The sequence below is a fragment of the Oncorhynchus masou genome, chromosome 32 (genome assembly GCF_036934945.1).
Source record: "Oncorhynchus masou masou isolate Uvic2021 chromosome 32, UVic_Omas_1.1, whole genome shotgun sequence".
NCBI classification, from domain to species: Eukaryota; Metazoa; Chordata; class Actinopteri; order Salmoniformes; family Salmonidae; genus Oncorhynchus; species Oncorhynchus masou.
Genome location: NC_088243.1, coordinates 53,037,058 through 53,052,141, shown reverse-complemented (window position 1 = coordinate 53,052,141; position 15,084 = coordinate 53,037,058). Strand labels below are relative to the sequence as shown.

Here is a 15,084-nt window from a genome sequence, read left to right as displayed (position 1 = left end):
TCTCTCCCTCTCTCTCTCTCTCTCTCTCTCTCTCTCTCTCTCTCCCTTTCTCTCTCTCTCCCTTTCTCTCTCTCTCTCTCTCTCTCTCTCTCTCTCTCTCTCTCTCTCAGGCCCAGCTCAGGCAGAGCCTCGTACCTGTATTCCACAGGCATCAGTATGTCCGATCTCCTGCACCTGTAACAACAACATTGTGGACTGTCGTCACAAGGGCCTGACTGAGATCCCTGCCAACCTGCCCGAGGGCATCGTAGAGATGTGTGTACTAGCTTTTTAACAGTCACTACCACTTTTACTAATGTGTATCCCTCTTTGCCTCCCTTCATTGAAGGAAGCCTACACTCAGAACATTGTGTAGTTAACATTGTACAAAACATCCTGTGTGTTTATTTCTTACCTCTGCTCCAGTAATGGAACAAACTCAATTAGCAACATCAGTTAACAGGCTCATTACTGCTGCTTGTTCAGGTGCATGGTGGCTATGTTCTGTACTGAGACTGAGACACATTCATCCTCTCCTACCCTCTGGGCTGACTGGCTGGATTGCTGGCTGACTGGCTGGATTGCTGGCTGACTGGCTGGATTGCTGGGCTGACTGGCTGGATTGCTGGCTGACTGGCTGGATGGCGGTTGGTCCACTACAGCATGGGTTCTCAAACTTTTTGGGGCCCGGGGAACCATTTTGTGTTAGCAAATTCATCAAGGACCCCGTCATAATCAGAATACAACTTGAGTGGAATAGCAATAGCCTACAAGGAGTTTTACTATGACGTCTGCAGTACATGGCTGGACGAACCAAGTCTCTTGGCATCAGAGAGAAAAATGTGCAGTTTTCAAGCTCATTTTCCCATGAGTCCGAGATATCTTTTGCTGTTGCAGCTTTAAAGCTAATATCCCGCAATTCTACACATTGGCCGTTTTATAGCTTCAATTACAGTGCATTTGTGTAAAACAATATATATATAAAAAATTGGGGGGAAATTGAAGAAATTGAAGAAATTATAATTATACTGTAGATACCGATATCCCTGAGAGCTTCCCAGGCCCGTGTTGCCCAGGGTTAAGAACATGCATTGTAGAAGAATAATATCACATTGTTATTGTATTACACACTTTTAACTTATTCCATGGATCCCGTGGCCAATAGTCATGTAATCTGTTGTTGGTAATATTCATAATAATAAAAAAAAGAGATCTGGTCACGAACCCCTGCAGTACCTCCGCGAACCCCTGCAGTACCTCCACGGACCCCTGCAGTACCTCCACGGACCCCTGAAATACCTCCACGAACCCCTGCAGTACCTCCGCGAACCCCTGCAGAACCTCCACGAACCCCTGCAGTAACTCCGCGAACCCCTGCAGTACCTCCGCGAACCCCTGCAGAACCTCCACGAACCCCTGCAGTACCTCCGCGAACCCCTGCAGTACCTCCGCGGGCCCACTTTGAGAACCGCTGCACTAAAGCCAACAGAAGCAGCCCCACACAATTATCCCCCGAACAATGAGGGGCCAAATCAAACCTATTAGAACTGTTCAAGGATGCTGGGCTTCCTCTCCAGCACAGCGGAGGCCCCTGCACTCAATCAGACACATCGAGGTGCACCCCTTCACCTCTGTGTCTTCTCTCACTCTGCCTGTACCAGCTCAGGGCTCTGTGTCTGGAGCAGTGGGCAGCCCTGCAAAGCGGATCAGACATTTCTCTGCAACCCACGTGGCATGGTTAGGGGCTTCACTTTACTGAGATAAAGTACAGCTTTTCTATGAACCGACCGCCCTTGTTTGGGTCTGTGTGTGTGCGCGCGCGCGTGTGTCTGCGCTCGTGTGTGTCCACTGCGTCTTGCCATGCCCCAGGCTGATTGGATTTCCGCTTTAGAGCGCGTCCATATATCCTCAGTCAGGTTATTTGATATACTTATCGATTGCTCCGACTCTTGTTTGCGCTAAAGAACAGGTGAGTCATTTCTCTGATATGTACAGCTTCTCTGCCGCTGTTGTTATGCCAATAGTGTGTAACCTTTGCATAACAAATGGATACGTTAATGTAGGATACATTACTCCAGCGCTTACCTTAGCCAGGAACAATATTCTGCTAATGAAATGATGTATTGTCAGGACTTTACTGGGGTCGTTTCTCTGAAAATTGTTTTCACGTTCCTCTGCCAGGTTAGAATTACTGTTACACCCACCGCACAGGAACAACAGCCAAAACAACCTCCACTCAATCTGTAGTTTAGGAATCAGAGGAAATAGATCCCTCAGAGCAGAGCTCTACAATGTACGTCTTTCTATAAAATGTTCTTGTTCCTGTTGCAGCACCCAGGCCCTCCTCTCCCCCTCTACAATTACAATTACTCTGGGTTAGGGTTGCATAGCTACCGGTAATATAGCAAAGTTACCAGAATCTTCAGGAAGGTTGGTAATTAACAGGTAATCTATGGAAATCTATGGTAACTTTGGTCATTTCTACTTGAATTGTAAAAATGTATTTGTATGCAGTATAGTATAATACCATACATTAATACAAGTTCTTCAAGTAGAAATGACCAAAGTTACCATAGATTGCCACTATTAGTAGACATTTTTTATATCTGTGTCCGTATTGTCCATGAGTTTCTAGTGGAGAGACCATATGGTTCAAGAGAAAATAGCATCTAATCAACAATTGTATTATTTGCAACCCTTCCAACGATGGTCTTTTTTCACAACTGCCACCATTTACAAAACATTTACAACAAAGACATGCTGGATAGAGTCAAAAAAATAAAAGTGTGTAAAAAAAAAATTAAGGATATTTCATGCGCAAAACCTCATATTAAACATCAATGGCATTCACAAAGTTGATGGTTTTTATTTAGGATAATGCTTTACAGCTTTGACATTCTATTTTGAATTTTGAAATCCTACTCTGGGAGATAGGGGTTTTGGGCATGGACACTGCTCAGTGTACTTATCCTCCTCCAGTCCTTTCCTCGCTTGGACCCACTTACAAGTCTCCTGAGTTCCTTCCTCACTAGGACCCAGGCCAGCAAGACAGGATGGATGGATGGTGATGTAGTCAGGCAGGGGGACAGAGGTTGGAATGGGACTGGGAGATGGGGTGGAGGGTGTAGAGGGGGAGAGGAGGGCCTGGGTGCTGCAGTACATCCCATCACTCAGTGAGACGGATGACCCTGGCCCAGTAGCTCTGTGACTCTGGATCCCTGTCTGTCTGTCCACACCCAGCCCCTCCCCAGAGCCACACACACCACCACAGCAGCCCACCTCCATCCTCCATCTCTCGGACAACACAGCCCACTGGGCCAAGAGGAGAAGGATGAGATAGAGGAGGAGGAGGAAGAGGCCTTGACATTAACACACATATACACACCACATACACAGACACACATACAGACCCACACAAACACACACACACTTTCTCCCATACAATTCCGTCTATATATGTAACTGTGAGCCCAGGATAGTTGAGAATGTATTTACCCCTAAAGTAACCTGCTGCTATTCTCTCTATCTGCCCCCCCCCCCCCTCCCCACGCACCCCTCCCTTCAGTCGGCTGGAGCAGAACCTGATCAAGAACATTCCTGCTGGAGCCTTCTCTCCATACAAGAAACTCAAGAGGATGTGAGTCTGACAACCCAGGGCGTTTTAGGATAACGCTCTCCACCTCTTTTATTTATAGAAAGGACAAAGGCTTGGAACTGTATCTAACATGCAAACAGAGCGAGACATAGACCCACATACATACACATGAACAGTGTCCAGCATTCTCTGCACGTTAAGCTCCAACTACACACACTGCTGTTCAATAATGCATATGGGACAGCGGTGGCAGGAAGACTGACATGCCCTTGCCACTCTCTCTCTCATGCGCACACACACACACACACACACACACACACACACACACACACACACACACACACACACACACACACACACACACACAAGCTCCTCCTGTTGCCCTTTTTAATGTATTCAGTCATGCATTTCGTTAGACATTTCTGGGACAATTGTCCATTTCCATCACAATGTCTTTGCTCGTGCGTCCAATCCAATCTCTGCCCTTCTGTCTCTCTCTCGCCCGATGTTCTTCCAGCGACCTGAGCAAGAATCAAATCGCTGATATCGCCGCCGATGCCTTCACTGGCTTACGCTCCCTGACTTCACTGTAAGTGAAACCCACCTGCATCTTAATACACACACACACACACACACACATGCGACAACAGTGGAGAAATAATGAAAGACTTCTTCGGTCTTGCCGCCGTCCGGTAATTGCAAACAAGATAATGAAAGTCCGGTGGCGTGCGGCATGGCGCTTCTCCTTGACAGCTGACTCTAAGATGGCAGGACAGCCAGGTGGAGCAGGGGAAAGCAAATTAGGGCTGAGCATCTAACACAGTACAACACAGCGGCTTGGCATCTGCGACGGCGGGGACACAACGCACGCTTCCATTTAAATCACTGTGTCGATGTGACAGAGACACCAGCCGACGGCAGACACTCGGGCCCATGCATATTAATCCAGCCAATCAGCAGACACGACAGGGAATTCATCTTCCTCTGCCTGTGGTTGCGTCCCAAATGGCACCCTATATTCCCGACCTAAGTGCCCTACAAAAACAGTGCGCCATATAGGGAATGGGGTGCCATTTGGGACACGGCCTCTTCGTCTGGAGGCCCGGCCTGGTGCCAATCACAGCACCAGCCTGAAAGAGACTGAAGATTCATTTGCTCGGGGTGTCGTAAAATATTATGTGCATGTCATGTACTGTCAGGCTGGGAATGGGAATAAACCTGATGGTACAGTACACATGTATTATACAAACACACACACAGTAAGTAAATCTACACTCAACAAATATAAAAACGCAACATGCAACAATTTCAAAGATTTGACTGAGTCACAGTTCATATAAGGAAATCAGTCAATTGAAATAAGTTCATTAGTCCCTAATCTATGGATTTCACATGACCGAGGGTTCAGATATACATCTGTTGGTCACAGATACTTTTTTTTTAAATGGTAGGGGCGTGGATCAGAAAACCAGTCAGTATCTGGGGTGACCACCATTTGTCTCATGCAGCCCAACACATCTCCTTCACATAGAGTTGACCAGGCTGTTGATTGTGGCCTTGGAATGTTGTCCCACTCTTCATCAATGGCTGTGCGAAGTTGCTGGATATTGGCGGCAACTGGAACACGCTGTCGTACACGTCGATCCAGAGCCTCCCAAACATGCTCAATGGGTGACATGTCTGGTGAGTTTGCAGGCCATGGAAAAACTGGGATACTTTCAGCTTCCAGGAATTGTGTACAGATCCTTGCAACATGGGGCTGTGCATTATCATTCTGAAACATGAGGTGATGGCGGCAGATGTATGGCACTACAATCTATGTGCATTCAAATTGCCATTGATAAAATGCTATCGTTTTTCGTTGTCCATAGCTTATGCCTGCCCATACCATAACCTCACCCTCACCATGGGGCACTCTGTTCACAACGTTGACATCAGCAAACCGCTTGCCCACACGACGCCATACACGCGGTTTGCCATCTGCCCGGTACAGTTTACACCGGGATTCATCCATGAAGAGCACACTTCTCCAGCGTGTCAGTGGCCATCAAAGGTGACTGAAGTCGGTTACGATGCCGAACTGCAGTCAGGTCAAAACCCTGGTGAGGACGACAAGCATGCAGATGAGCTTTCCTGAGACGGTTTCTGACAGTTTGTGAAGAAATTATTTGGTTGTACAAACCCACAATTTCATCAGCGGGTTACTGGTCTCAGACGATCCCGCAGGTGAGGAAGCCAGATGTGGGGATCCTGGTCTGCGGTTGTGAGGTCAGTTGCACATACTGCCAAATTCTCTAAACCGAAATTGGAGGCGGCTTATGGTAGAGAAATTAACATTCAATTCTCTGGCAACAGCTCTGGTGAAAATTCCTGCAGTCAGCATGCTGATTGCACGATCCCTCCAAACTTGGGACATCTGTGGCATTGTGTTGTGTGACAAAACTACCCATTTTAGAGTGTCCTTTTATTATCCCAAGCACAAGGTGCACCTGTGTGATGATCATGCTGTTGAATCAGCTTCTTGATATGCCACACCTGTCAGGTGGATGGATTATCTTGGCAAAGGAGAAATGCTTACTAACAGCAATGTAAAGAAATGTGTTCACAAAATGTGAGAAAAATAAGCTTTTTGTGTGTATGGAGCATTTCTGGGATCTTTTATTTCGGCTCACGAAACCTGTGACCAGCACTTTATAAGTTACACTCATATTTGTGTTCAGTATAAATGTATGTGTCTCTAGTATAAATGTATGTGTCTCTACAGGGTGCTGTACGGGAACAAGATAGCTGAGATTCCTAAGGGCCTGTTTGATGGGCTTGTCTCTCTTCAGCTACTGTAAGTACACATGTGTACTGTCCTATACTATGTTATACTGTACTGTACTATACGGTACTGTACTTTACTATACTGTACTGAATCTCTATGAATTGGTTGTGACGACCACAACTCTGTGTTTGTGTACCTTATTTTCCACCCTGTCGGTTTGTTCCTATATTCTTAGCGGATGTTCCTGCTAAACTTTTTTTGCACATCTTTTGCATGTATGTGCATGTGTTCCCAGTGTGTTTGTGTCTCTGTTGCATAAGCTAGTTTCACTCTGGCAGAGGGTTATGATACGGACCGCAGTGGAAGAGCAATAGTTCATGTTCTGCATTTCCCCTCATAAAACCAAGTCGAGCACAAGGAAGCCGAGAGTGTCGAACCTCGAAACCCTTTTAGAGTCTGAAACGGACCATTTGGGCCAGAGCGGGAGCGCCTCATGCAACATCATTAGCATTTAAATTGGACCTGATTACAAAGCAGATCTCTCACACCTAGTTATATTGATGTAGACATGGAAACATAGCTCAAACATAATGACTGTGTTTAATGGTCTAATTTAAGGAAATCTGCTGCTCTTTAATGCTGCTGACTGTTGGTGCTTGTTGAAACACACACACAGACACACACACACACACACACACATACACACACACACTGTAATGATTTAGAAGATGGAGTGGGAATGAATTATGGAGATATGCAGGATGCTTGGGGTCTCTCCTCTCTCTTACTGGTATGTCAGCGAATCAGAGTCTCTCCAGTAAAGTGCACATCAGCGTAATATCCACACACACACACACACACTAGCAGTACGGCACACTGACTGGTATGGCTCAGCAATTCACCCTGTCTTTCTTGTCATCGACACTAATGATGTAAATGACCTACTACGTTGGGATAGGCCTGTTCTTTAACAAGTTATTTTTGCATTTTGAATAGACACATGGAAAATCTGCACTGTTTTTCTTTCATTCTTTCATCACTGTTCTTTTCCAGTTGGGTTTAAAATCCCTCCCAAATGTAATTAGTTCTCCCTGTGAGCAGCAGCCTAACGATGCGTGTGTTTGCTCTGCGACAAACCCTCATTAGAATGCCTCTCAATAATTTAGCAAACGCTGCCCAACGTTAGTCAAATGTCAGGCAGGCTGAGAGGGAGAAAAAAAGGAGAAAGAGAGAAGGAGATATATATAGAGAGAGGGAGGGAGAGAGAGGAATGGAGGGGGGGGGGGCAGAGGTTACTAGGCGAGCTAGTTATGGTAGAAATGCCACAGTAGAGCTGACACAACCAAGGCTGCGACCTAGCAACTTGGCTACATTAGCTAATGGACAGTATGGAGGGAAGGACAGCGGCATAGCTCTGCACATAGAAATAGAAATACTAGACAGGACAGCCCCATTCAAGGCAATGTAATTCTAATTATATGGCTATGTCCAACCCAGCCCTAGACTTCCTGGTTTCCTTATGGTCTCTCTGTCACTGCTTCTTTCTTATGTTCTGATGGTAAAACCAACGAAATAATAGGAATGAATGTGTCTTTGACAGTGTATCTGTGTCCTAGGGAAAAGGGAGTTGTTGTGGTTACTGGGGTCATGTGGTACTGACCTGAGAGGAGTGAGCAGCACACTTCTGTCCCAGATCAGTGCTGTGTCCCTCAGCCTGCATCCCAAATGGCACCATATTCCCTATATAGTGCACTCCTTTTGACCAGAGCCCTGTGAGCTCTCCCCATGGGCCCTGGTCAAAGGGAGCACATCGGGTGCCATTTGGGATGTACCCTCAGTCTGACCTCTGAGACACACGCCACCCAAGCCTTAACAATCCGCTGCCTGGATCACCTACGACAGGTGTAACATTAGGTCCTAACACTGCATGTGGATCTGTGACCTGTTTTGTTTTCGTCCCAAATGCCTCCCTATTAAGTGCAATGTAAAGGGAATTGGGTGCCGTTTGGGATGCAGGCTTCTCATGTCTGCCCCCCCCCCCCCCAGTACGTTTAAAAACATGTTGTTGTTTGTTGTTATGTTTTTCTTCTTTCCTTCAGGCTACTGAACGCCAACAAGATCAACTGTCTGAGGGTGAACACCTTCCAGGACCTGCAGAGCCTCAACCTGCTGTCTCTGTATGACAACAAGCTGCAGACCATCAGCAAGGGCCTGTTCGCCCCGCTCCGCTCCATCAAGACTCTGTGAGTAGCCCCCCCCCCCCCCGCTCTATCAGGACACTGAGTAGTCACACACACACCCCGCTTTATCAGGACACTGAGTCACCCCCCTCCACTCTATCAGGACACTGAGTATTCACACACACTCCCTGCTCTATCAGGACACTGAGTAGTCACACACACACTCCCCATTCTATCAGGACACTGAGTAGTCACACACACTCCCCATTCTATCAGGACACTGAGTAGTCACACACACTCCCCATTCTATCAGGACACTGAGTAGTCACACACACCCCGCTTTATCAGGACACTGAGTCACCCCCCCCCACTCTATCAGGACACTGAGTAGTCACACACACTCCCCGCTTTATCAGGACACTGAGTAGCCACCCCCCGGTTCTATCAGGACACTGAGTAGTCACCCCCCCCCCCCCCACTCTATCAGGACACTGAGTATTCACACACACTCCCCGCTCTATCAGGACACTGAGTATTCACACACACTCCCCGCTCTATCAGGACACTGAGTAGTCACACACACACCCCGCTTTATCAGGACACTGAGTAGTCACACACACACACTCCCCGCTTTATCAGGACACATACTGAGTAGTCGCACACACACCCCAACTCTATCAGGACACTGAGTAGTCACACACACACTCCCCATTCTATCAGGACACTGAGTATTCACACACACTCCCCGCTCTATCAGGACACTGAGTAGTCACACACACACTCCCCATTCTATCAGGACACTGAGTATTCACACACACTCCCCGCTCTATCAGGACACTGAGTAGTCACACACACACTCCGCTTTATCAGGACACTGAGTAGTCACACACACACACTCCCCGCTTTATCAGGACACATACTGAGTAGTCGCACACACACCCCAACTCTATCAGGACACTGAGTAGTCACACACACACTCCCCATTCTATCAGGACACTGAGTATTCACACACACTCCCCGCTCTATCAGGACACTGAGTAGTCACACACACACCCCGCTTTATCAGGACACTGAGTAGTCACACACACACACTCCCCGCTTTATCAGGACACATACTGAGTAGTCGCACACACACCCCAACTCTATCAGGACACTGAGTAGTCACACACACACTCCCCATTCTATCAGGACACTGAGTATTCACACACACTCCCCGCTCTATCAGGACACTGAGTAGTCACACACACACACTCCCCGCTTTATCAGGACACATACTGAGTAGTCGCACACACACCCCAACTCTATCAGGACACTGAGTAGTCACCCCCCCCCCCCCCCACTCTATCAGGACACTGAGTATTCACACACACTCCCCGCTCTATCAGGACACTGAGTATTCACACACACTCCCCGCTCTATCAGGACACTGAGTAGTCACACACACACCCCGCTTTATCAGGACACTGAGTAGTCACACACACACACTCCCCGCTTTATCAGGACACATACTGAGTAGTCGCACACACACCCCAACTCTATCAGGACACTGAGTAGTCACACACACACTCCCCATTCTATCAGGACACTGAGTATTCACACACACTCCCCGCTCTATCAGGACACTGAGTAGTCACACACACACACTCCCCGCTTTATCAGGACACATACTGAGTAGTCGCACACACACCCCAACTCTATCAGGACACTGAGTAGTCACACACACACTCCCCATTCTATCAGGACACTGAGTATTCACACACACTCCCCGCTTTATCAGGACACTGAGTAGTCACACACACACACTCCCCGCTTTATCAGGACACTGAGTAGTCACACACACACACTCCCCGCTTTATCAGGACACATACTGAGTAGTCGCACACACACCCCAACTCTATCAGGACACTGAGTAGTCACACACACACTCCCCATTCTATCAGGACACTGAGTATTCACACACACTCCCCGCTTTATCGGGACACTGAGTAGCCCCCCCCCGCTCTATCAGGACACTGAGTAGCCACACACACACGCCCCACTCTATCAGGACACTGAGTAGTCACACACACATGCCCCACTCTATCAGGACACTGAGTAGCCGCCGCCCCCGCTTTATCAGGACACTGAGTAGCCCCCCCCCGCTCTATCAGGACACTGAGTAGTCACACACACAAACACCACTCTATCAGGGCACTTAGTAGTCACACACACAAACCCCACTCTATCAGGGCACTTAGTAGTCACACACACACTCCGAGCTCTGTCAGGACACTGAGTAGTCACACACACAAACCCCACTCTATCAGGACACTTAGTAGTCACACACACAAACCCCACTCTATCAGGGCACTTAGTAGTCACACACACACTCCGAGCTCTGTCAGGACACTGAGTAGTCAGCACGTAACACATATTTTTCTCATGCATAAAAAGACACGTGCAAATATTTGTCATCCATGTAAAGACGTTTTCTCATGTATATAAAGGAGTCATTAATGCCATGTTATTATGGTAATACTGTACGTGATATACTTCTCACACACTTATGAGCCATTTCAATCTTCCCACTGTCTCTCAATCTCACTCTTTCTCTCGTTCCCTCCCACCCTCCCTATTTATCTCCCTCTCTCTCCATCCCTCTTTCTCTCTTTCTCCCCTCGCTCCGTCTCTACCGTTCCCTCCCTCCCTCCGTCCGCCCCCGCCATGTCTCTCTCCATCCCTCTTTCTCTCTTTCTCCCCTCGCTCCGTCTCCACCGTTCCCTCCCTCCCTCCGTCCGCCCCCGCCATCTCTCTCTCTCTCTCTCTCTCTCTCTCTCTGATCATCTCACCTCCAGCCACCTGGCTCAGAACCCCTTCATGTGTGACTGCCATCTGAAGTGGCTGGCTGACTACCTGTTTGACAACCCCATCGAGACCAGCGGAGCTCGCTGTAGCCACCCCCGTCGCCTGGCCAACAAACGCATCAGCCAGGTCAAGGGAAAGAAGTTCCGTTGCACAGGTAGGCTCCTGTACACACACGTAGACCCACACGCACAAGCTTTACCATTCCTTGCCAGTACAGTGCATATCCCGTGAACTTTCAATTAACAGAGCAACCGGCAAACCTTCTACCGCCCGGCAACAGTTTGACAGACAGCCACTCCCCTCCGTCCAACGGTACGAAAAGTGGCGTGTCTCTCCCAACAGTCGTGCTACGCCCGTCTGTCTCCACCCGCTCCTGCTCTCCTCTCCTGAGGCATCTGATCTAATGCATTGTGACGTGTTGATGGCTCCAAGTCTCCATGGCCCCTCCGCCCACAATCCCTCATCATCATGTGTGGCTTGATTTACACGGCGAGGGCTGTGCAGCTGCAGCTAGAGTCAGACATGGAGCCCACGTTCCTACACTGCCCTCTCTCTCTCTCTCTCTCTCTCTCTCTCTCTCTCTCTCTCTCTCTCTCTCCCACTTTCTCTCTCTCTCTCTCTTACCCTCTCTCTCGCTCTCACCCTCGCTCTCTGTCTCTTTTCTCTCTCTTTTCTCTCTCCTTCTCACCATCTATTTTGTGTCCTGTGAACCATGTCATTGTGGAGAGAGAGAGAGGAGAGAGAGAGAGAGAGAGAGAGCTGTGCGGAACCCTCTGGCCTGGAGCAGTTATACTTGGAACCTGCCGGGTTTCAGAGGGGTTCATAGCAGAAAAGAGGAAGGCTTGAGGCTGGAGTGTCTGCAAGCTCACCCATCACACCCATTCTTGCCTCTTAGGTCTGGGGTTAAGACAGGAGGGGGCCCCACGGGGCCCCACAGATACATGCCCCTCTGGGGAGAGGAAGAGAGGAGCGGACGGAGGGGGGTTAAGGCAGCTCCTCTCCTCTGGCACTGTGCATCCACACACACGCACTGTGCAGCCACTGTTGCTTTCCTTTGATATTAACCCTGGGTTCTCCTAATTACAGGCTGGGCAAATTCAATATAGCAACACAATAACAAGCACAGCGGGAACACCGATAAACTGTGGTCGCACTGTGTGTGTGTGTCTCTCTTAGACAGAAGCCTGGTGTGTGTGTGTGTGTTTGTGTTTGTGTTTGTGTGTGTGTGTGTGTGTGTGTGTGTGTGTGTGTGTGTGTGTGTGTGTGTGTGTGTGTGTGTGTGTGTGTGTGTGTGTGTGTGTGTGTGTGTGTGTGTGTGTGTGTGTGTGTGTGTGTGTGTGTGTGTGGAAATTACCAGAGGGCTTGTACTGTTTTCTCTCACCCTTATTTCTCTCTCCCTCTCTCCCTTCCAATTGATAACCACACAGGGCTGTCTATACTGTATGTGTCCCTGTGTTTGGGCCTTTCCCTATGCTGTGGGGTTACAGACGGTGTAGTCTACAGTGTGGCCCCTGAGGGCCCTGTGTGCATGGGTGTGGGGTCTGGGGAGGGACAGTGTTGGGAGGAAAGTCCGTCAGTCAGTCACCTCGATCAGCTTCCTGTCCCAGCTGCTCCTGTCTGTTCCTGTTGCCCTCAGCTCACCCTCACTCTGCCTCACTACCTACCTACCTGCCTGTTCCTCGTGCCTACTTCTGTCTACCTGGTGCAGCTGTCTCTTGTGCTTGATCTAACCATGTGCCCCCGCCTACACTCGCCTCACATGGTTCCGTCAAGCACCAGGGACCGCTGGACACGCCCGCCCGCCCGCCCGCCCGGTGGTGGTGCTGAGAAAAGGAAAAGAGAAAAGAAAAGACGAGCCACCCCTCCATTCTGCTCCCCCCTCCTCCTTCACAGAGGGAGACTACAGTGATACGCTACAATCCTCGCTTCTTCCTCCGTGTTGTTGAAGAGCCGTGTTCCTCCCTTCTTCTCCTCCTCCTCCTCCCCCTCCTCTCTTCCTTCTGCTTTCTGTCACCCTTCTGTCCTGCTCCTGCATGGCAGTGGCCTGCATCCCAAATGGCACCCTATTCCCTAAGTGGTGCACTAGTGTGCCATTTGGGACAGAGTCCGTGAAAGCCGGTGTGTGAGCCAGGCCCAGTGGTTTTCCCAGGAGGGAGAGGAGAGAGGCCCCGGCCTCACTTCTCACCCGGTGGGCCCTGGTTGGGTCTGCCTGTCTGGGTCTTGGAGCTCCCACAGTCAGAGGCTCTCACTGGATCACTAGTGGAGTTAGAGATGGGATGAGCAACATAAACAGCAGTGCCAAGGGAAGGCTTGTGTGATGGGAGCCAGACTTAGCTACAACCGTACCGGAAAAACAGCCCTTTATTACTCTGTCAGAACATCTCCAAGCTACCGACCTCCTGGAATTGACCTCTCTCTCAACGATGCTTTTACAAATGAGGCGTAGGTGTCTGTGGGTGTTCATTCTAAGAGGTTAATAGGTGTGTGTGTGTGTGTGCTCTTCTTTTGGTCTTGTATGTGTGTTCTGTATATTGTATGTTTAAGAGGCATTGCATTCCAGTAATAGGCCAATGCGTAAGTCAATGCCTGGTCCCAGATCTGTTGGTGCCGTCTTGCCGACTCCTGTGGTCACTGTCACCCGGCGTGACATAGGAGTTGGCAAGACAGCACAAACAGATCTGGGACCAGGCTACCTAAATTAGAATTTGAGGTTTTCCATCAATGTCATAGTTCCCTGATGGTCTGTAAATCGTCCCTCCTCTCCCCTTTCCTGTCCCCCCCCCTTGTCCCTCGTCCAGGTACAGAGGACTACCGTAGCAAATTGAGTGGAGAGTGTTTCCAGGACCTGGTGTGTCCAGAAAAGTGTCGCTGTGAGGGCACCGTGGTGGACTGCTCCAACCTCAAACTGACCAAACTGCCCCCACACCTCCCCGAGCACACCACAGACCTGTAAGAGCACACAGCCAACCATACACACACACACACCATTCACATCACATCTAGTACTATTCTTCTCTCTCCGGGTCCATGGTCATTCTTTCTGTCTTGACATAGTTGTGTTAATGTAGAAATCCTTCACATACCTTAGCTGCCCTTCTCTCCCCGCTACCCCTCTCTCTATCTCCCAGCCATCTCTATCTCCCAGCCCTCTCTCTATCCCTAAGCCCTCTCTCTATCGCCCAGCTATCTCTCTATCCCCCTCTCTCTATCCCCCTCTCTCTAACCCCCAGCCCTCTCTCTATACCCCAGCCCTCTCGTTGTCCCCCTCTCTCTATCCCCCAGCCCCATCAGTGCTAGCTGCTCACCCTCACAATAGCCCCATCTCTCTATCCCCCAGCCCCATCAGTGCTAGCTGCTCACCCTCACAATAGCCCCATCTCTCTATCCCCCAGCCCCATCAGTGCTAGCTGCTCACCCTCACAATAGCCCCATCTCTCTATCCCCCAGCCCCATCAGTGCTAGCTGCTCACCCTCACAATAGCCCCATCTCTCTATCCCCCAGCCCCATCAGTGCTAGCTGCTCACCCTCACAATAGCCCCATCCCTCTATCCCCCAGCCCCATCAGTGCTAGCTGCTCACCCTCACAATAGCCCCATCTCTCTATCCCCCAGCCCCATCAGTGCTAGCTGCTCATCCTCACAATGACCCCATCTCTCTATCCCCCAGCCCCATCAGTGCTAGCTGCTCATCCTCACAATGACCCCATCTCTCTATCCCC

General features: G+C 49.4%; 1 protein-coding gene across 1 annotated transcript in view; it reads left to right on the top strand.

Moving 5' to 3' along the window:
- LOC135526196 (slit homolog 3 protein-like) overlaps positions 1 to 15,084 on the top strand; it is a 214,525-nt gene that overhangs the window by 148,705 nt on the left and 50,736 nt on the right. Inside the window, exons 10-16 of the mRNA XM_064954354.1 lie at positions 111 to 255; positions 3,545 to 3,616; positions 4,092 to 4,163; positions 6,339 to 6,410; positions 8,441 to 8,584; positions 11,356 to 11,519; positions 14,164 to 14,314. Coding sequence (XP_064810426.1) covers positions 111 to 255; positions 3,545 to 3,616; positions 4,092 to 4,163; positions 6,339 to 6,410; positions 8,441 to 8,584; positions 11,356 to 11,519; positions 14,164 to 14,314 — 820 coding nt within the window. The remainder of the gene's footprint in view (positions 1 to 110; positions 256 to 3,544; positions 3,617 to 4,091; positions 4,164 to 6,338; positions 6,411 to 8,440; positions 8,585 to 11,355; positions 11,520 to 14,163; positions 14,315 to 15,084) is intronic.